Genomic DNA, 6,000 nt, shown 5'->3' with positions numbered 1-6,000 from the left:
TTTTTGCCAATCTGCAACGGATCCGTTTTTTTACGCTTTGACGGTTTGGAACTGACGTCAAAAGACTGAAGTGTGAAAGAGGCCTTACCTGAGAGTGGGGTACCACACCTCTGGATGAGGTGCAGTACCTCTGTGGAGTCTGAACCCTCTGGGGTGCCACAGTCACACCAACTGTCTATAGTACCTCATCACTGGTCATGTAGGTCAGAGTCTCTGCCCTACTGTTCATTTAATGGAAGCTCATGTGTGTGCAAGGACAGCCCACACAAAGGATCTGTCTGCAGCTCGGAAGCTTGCTGAAGCCTGTATCGCATCTTGGATGTATTGTTCACAGTGATGAATATATTACTATGAAATTATTAAATATTTGTAAATACACTGGATAAAATATTTTTTTATAAATTATAAGGAAAACTACTTGTGCAGGAATGGTATATATAGGGGACAATGCATCATAGGTTTTTCTTGTGAAAACAGCTTTAAAAAGTCAAATTTTTTTGCAAAACGCCAGGTGGGTGAGACTTCTGCCATTTTCACGTCATTCTCACCCCAGCTCCGACAAAGTGGGCGGGACAGGGGCATGGTGAGCCCCTCTTGTCAAATTCAGAATAGCGGACGCTGGTGTAAGACTTGTGGTGGAGATTACACATCTTACATCATCATGGCTTGTGCCATTTATCGAATCAGAAGCAGCCTCTCCAAAATGCCCACTCATAAAAACCGTCGAGAAACTTGCTGGTTTTGAAGAATCACCCCCACATAGTATTTCAAGGAATTTTTATTATAACTGATTCACTTAAAAATCTACTTTGGATATTGCATAAAAATGCTTGAAAGAGTCATCCTTGTCATTTCTATGGTGAAAACCACTTTGCTGTTCATTTGTTCAGTCTTTTCAGGTTTTGAAAACAATTTAGAAAAGGGTTTTTTCTTGTGCTGTGAAAAAAAGCGCATAGCCCCTTTTTTTGAAGCGACTTCTGATGGAATCCGCTCCAAAGTAGGCGTTATGCAGTAAGATGGCTGTAGAAAAATGTTTCAGGAAAAAAATCTTCGAAGGGTTTAAATTTTTTTTCAAAACCACTTTGGGAAATGTTTCAGGAAGGGGAAAAACTCGTACAAAAACTCCCCAGAGAAAAAGCGTTGAACCACTTGAAAATCTTGTAGTTTACATCCCTCCCTTCCTTCTTCAAAATGGGCTTCGATTTATGCTTATTCCCTACTTTATTTCCATAGTTTGTTCCTATCGATGTTTCTCAGAAATGCAGCCTTTCTCTTGCGATCAGCCACTGACTTATCATTTCGGTTCATTGTCCTTTCACGTTCCTATCAGCCATCCCAGGGATCAACCGCTTCCTTATTAGCTGATGTGTCCCATGCACACCCCACATGCTGATGCCTCACATACAGTCTGGTTCCCAGCTCCTCTCCTCTTCTCTCCCCTCCTCTCTGCCATGCAAGCTTTCCTCTGCTATAGGTTCCCTTGGTTGCTTAGCGACCCAGTACAGGACATATGTTTATTCTCCTCTCCCATTCACTCACATAGGCCTCCGTTATCTATTCTATCAGCTACCCAGCTTTACCATCGTCCTGCATTAACTCTTGAAAGCCCAGTATGTAACTCAGAAGACTTCCACTTACATTTTAACCTCATAAGCCTCAGAGCATCGGACCTCGGTGTTTTGTTATTTAACCTTTACCCTGTCTGTGCTGTGATATTTGTGCTGTTTGTCGTGTTATATTTTATATTATTTACTGTTTGATGTTACATCTTTGCCCAGAAAAGCCTTGTAGTGAGACATTTGGAAGTAGAAACCTGCATATGACTATCTCAAAAATGAAAAAAGTCTAGAAGTTTTGTGCCGGTAGATTGTCCTGGACGCTGCCCATTGCTGATAGCAGCCGCATCAGACGCGTTTGGATCTTCATTTCCTGATGATGTTCAGGCTGCCATTCCAGGAATCACGGACATCGGCGTCTCTTCCCTATCTGATGTGTCTGCTATGTAATTGTAAAGTGCTGTAGAATATGTAGGCGCTATAGAGATAAAATTATTATTATTATTAGTGTATCTACGGCACAATGAAAATATGTCAGCCACCATTTCCGAGCACATAACCCCTGATTGCCACCTTTACTCTAGACGTACTAATCCCCTTGGTGCCCTTCTGTTCTTTTTTCTGTTTTGCCATTGTGCATCAATGTATGTCTCCATTCCCGTCTACGGTGCTGAGGGGACTCCCAGAGCAAGGCTCGTCCATGTAGCACTAGGGCTCGTTCATGACGGCAGCATCAGCAGCCGGGTGCTCGCTCCCGCAGCAGCCCCTCCTCCATTCATAGCAGCCAGGATCTGTATGTATCTCAGCTACTGCAGCCTCTCTGCACCTGCAACTCCAGCATCCTCTGCAGGCTCCGGGCTGGCACCATCCCCTGCATCCCTTCCAGGTATACAACAATAAGCCTTTGTGGAGAAGACTCTTCTCATCATTGTGACTGCTGGATTGTAAGCAACTTCCAATGCCTGGAGATGACAGAGCCTCAGATTGTTGGGTTGTGTGTCTAGCATCGAGCCCGGATCTCTGCTCTAGATTGTAGTATCCATTGCTTCTATCTATCCGCTGCTCTGGCATTCTTACTTGGCTCTTATGTCTTGCCAGCCTTTCAATGGCAGTCCCTGTGGTCAGTCTTGTTTTTGTGCAGTGTACATGTGTAAATCAGAGGAATAGTGGTTTGCAAGGAGCTTGCTGTCAAGTGGGATAGCACATGGTGCTGAGACTGAACATTTTCCAGGTGATTGGTACTATGCTATGGTCCAGGGGGATGCATTGATGCCTAGTCCTTAAGGACCATCTAATAGTCCATCTCATCCATGCATATAGAACTCAGTTCATGGTTTAAGAAGTGCTTTGGCATTCTCTCCATGGATGGTCAGTATGGACTTTGCAATGCAGAACCTTCATTCATGCACTGCAAACCCTTCTGAACCATGTATGCAGAACCAAGAGTGACTATACCAGTTTCATACTCCACATGGAATTTCTTAGTATGCTTTTCGTGTGATTGCACCCATGGTGGTTATGGAATTTATGGTCATTGTTCACCTGGAGTCCATCGAGACCATTCGTGTAGAAGCCTTTTTGCCAGGACCCTAAGATCTTCATCTCTGATGGTTACCTAATGATCTTTCATGTAAGTGATTTCCAATAATATTCTTTTTCTTTTTCTCAGGTCTCTTCTGATAAAAGATATCTGGAGCCAAAATGGACAATAAACTGCCGTTTTGTCGGAAGAAACTAGTCCTGTTTCTAACCATTGTGATTTGGGAGTCATCAAGGTGAGCTAATGTTTCCTATTATCTTGCACTGGGCTAATCACATGCTGTGTTATTTTAACTGGCTTCTAACTACTAGACATTTTGGTATTTAAATTAAAACATATCTGACATCAGCCCCTGGCAATCAAGAGCTAGGTGGAGCATAATGCTTGGAAAAGTCAAAATTCTTTAAATAATGGGGGCTTCAGTAATAATGCAAATATGTAACGCCCCATTGCTGTGATTCTTGTAGAGTATTTCACTCATTATATCGGCTGATTGAATGATTGGCGGAATATATACCCTGGTTGTACCTTAATACGCTTGTAAGACTAACTATATATATTTGCAATGTATAAATGGAGAGAACTCTTTGAGCAAGAAAAGTGTTCAGACTGCCTCAAGTTACTGACATGCAACGTGATGTTACTACAGGATTTATTAGAAACAGTCCCTGGAAAAGTAGACAGGATCTACCCTAAGGACCTCTAGGTGGCGGTAGTGTACAGTGCCAAGCTCCAACGCAAACACTGACTGCTTTATTAGGCAACTTTTTTTGCTCATTGTTTTGTTGCTTTATAATGACAACATAAATACATAGTAAGTGTTTTCATTCTGCCACGGCTTATATTTATCTGCAATGCTCCTTACACATCGTTAGCAAGAAGGGATCATTTACCTCTTTTTCATGGGGCTTTATTAATCGCACAGTTCCTAAAACACAAGCCTAAAATAACTCCGCTGAGGCCAGAACAATAAACGTAATTAGCTTTTGTTATGGTTCAGCACGGAATACTCAGCGTTTTCTTCCTGAGAGCGCTTTAATGTCAAATTTTGCAAGCTCATTTTTTTTTTCTCAATTTTATGGAAATTTCGCAACCAGCAAAATGCCTAAAATATACATTTACGTAATTCAACAAAGTTGATATGATGACCGCATAAACTACTGTAGCAAAATAACATTTGCAAAATACATATTTTATCCACAAAGTATGTAATTAATATTATTATTATACATTCCCTATTCTTTTTGTGTTGTCAAGTCTTTAGCACTGAAATCCTCTCCGTAAAAGATTTTTCCCCTTTTTTAAGCATTTCGAGCAGTTAAATAGCTGTTTGTCAGTAATGTTAATAGCTAATATACATCCCGAATTGGTTCTGTTAAACATAAGAATTGCACACATCTTTTCCTTCCAATGCATCATAACCTATGGATAGATCTGCCTTGTCATAATATATCATCAATTTGAACAGTGAATTTACTAAACTTTGACTATATTGCACTATACAATAAAGTTTGCCCATTTGGCAGTGATATATACCATTCTGTAAAAATAAGTGTAGGCATTACTACCACAATAAAGTTATATATGTGATCAGTAATGCCTGCAATTTTAAGTATTCCATATTAGCATAAGTCTTGAAATTGAGATATTAATGCAGAAATCTGGCTTTCTAGAAGCGTTACACAATTTTCAAAACGTTTGTTTTTGCTTCTTTGCGCCAAATATTGCATGTCACTTTCCATAGGAGAACTCTCGACGTATATTTTTTTTTTTCTGTCTAGGCAAGTGTTAGCAGACACCATGGATGATGATGCAAAAAATAACATCACCATATTCACCAGAATTTTAGACAGACTTCTGGATGGATATGATAACCGTCTCAGGCCTGGATTAGGAGGTAAGGCTTATGTTTCTATGATTTTAGATATATAATTCATTAGAACATCAACGTGTATAGTCAAACATATTGATTTAACACAGTGTCATGCACTGCATGGATCCCCAGCTAGAGTCTACGAATAGATGGTAAAGAACGCTTTTATATGTATTCGGTCGGAGAACAGGAGTTGTAAACCTATGGAGGCAGAAGAACCAGAAAAATGACCATATGGAATATATGTGTATATTTAGAGAGCAGATCCTTGTGTTATCAATACGTCCATAGATTTTGTTTTCATTTATTACCAATGCAAGCTGGTTGCTGATACCCAATTTCAGCACGTTAGGACCATTTGAATATAACAGGGTATATGGCGGGCATATATGTATCCAGTTGTCACCTTCACCAATAGTTAGTAGTATTATAAGTAGTGGGCATGAAACTTTTGCTTTTCCACCATACGGTCATAGAGATTATATCATTTTTAGTGATGAGCGAGTATAATCATTGCTCGGGTTTTCCCGAGCATGCTCGGGTGTCCTCCGAGTATTTTGGCGTGCTCGGAGATTTAGTTTTCGTCATCTCAGCTGCATGAATTGTGACTTGTAGACAGGCTGAATACATGTGGGAATTCCCTAACAAACAGGCATTCCACACATTTATTCAAGCTGTCTAGTAGTCTAAATCTCCGAGCACGCCAAAATACTCAGAGGACACCCGAGCATGCTCGGGAAAACCCAAGCAAAGAGTATACTCTCTCATCACTAATCATTTTCCTTTACTCGATCACTAGTTGGCACTCTGTATATCCATTCTTCTGTGACTCAAACCACTTTCACGTATTGACTGAACAGATGTAGCAGAACTGAGTGTGTCAATCGAATCAGTTAAATGAAGATATCGCCATTCTGCCTCGAGCATGCAGCATTATTTTTCCTTACAACGTTATCATGGCATATATCCATAAAGCCTTAGAGAACTATGTGACACATCCAGCTCATTACATCAGTGCTGTACTCAGTTTT

At 40.5% G+C, this 6,000-nt stretch overlaps 1 protein-coding gene across 3 annotated transcripts in view; it reads left to right on the top strand.

The window, feature by feature from the left end:
- Nucleotides 1-2,303: 2,303 nt before the first annotated feature.
- Nucleotides 2,304-6,000, top strand: part of GABRA2 (gamma-aminobutyric acid type A receptor subunit alpha2) — a 381,624-nt gene continuing 377,927 nt past the window's right edge. Inside the window, exons 1-3 of one of the 3 annotated variants that reach the window (XM_073583454.1) lie at nt 2,304-2,442; nt 3,226-3,331; nt 4,878-4,993. In XM_073583454.1, the coding sequence (XP_073439555.1) occupies nt 3,258-3,331; nt 4,878-4,993 (190 nt within the window). In that variant the 5' untranslated portion in view covers nt 2,304-2,442; nt 3,226-3,257. Of the gene's footprint in view, nt 2,501-2,599; nt 2,788-3,225; nt 3,332-4,877; nt 4,994-6,000 lie in introns of those variants that run through there. The other 2 variants (XM_073583455.1, XM_073583456.1) reach the window with 2 other exon arrangements.

The sequence above is a fragment of the Dendrobates tinctorius genome, unplaced genomic scaffold, assembly GCF_039654945.1.
Source record: "Dendrobates tinctorius isolate UK_male_01 unplaced genomic scaffold, ASM3965494v1 ptg000079l, whole genome shotgun sequence".
Taxonomy (NCBI): domain Eukaryota; kingdom Metazoa; phylum Chordata; class Amphibia; order Anura; family Dendrobatidae; genus Dendrobates; species Dendrobates tinctorius.
The sequence above is the reverse complement of the archived record's forward strand: the minus strand, read 5'-3'. Positions and strand labels throughout refer to the sequence as shown.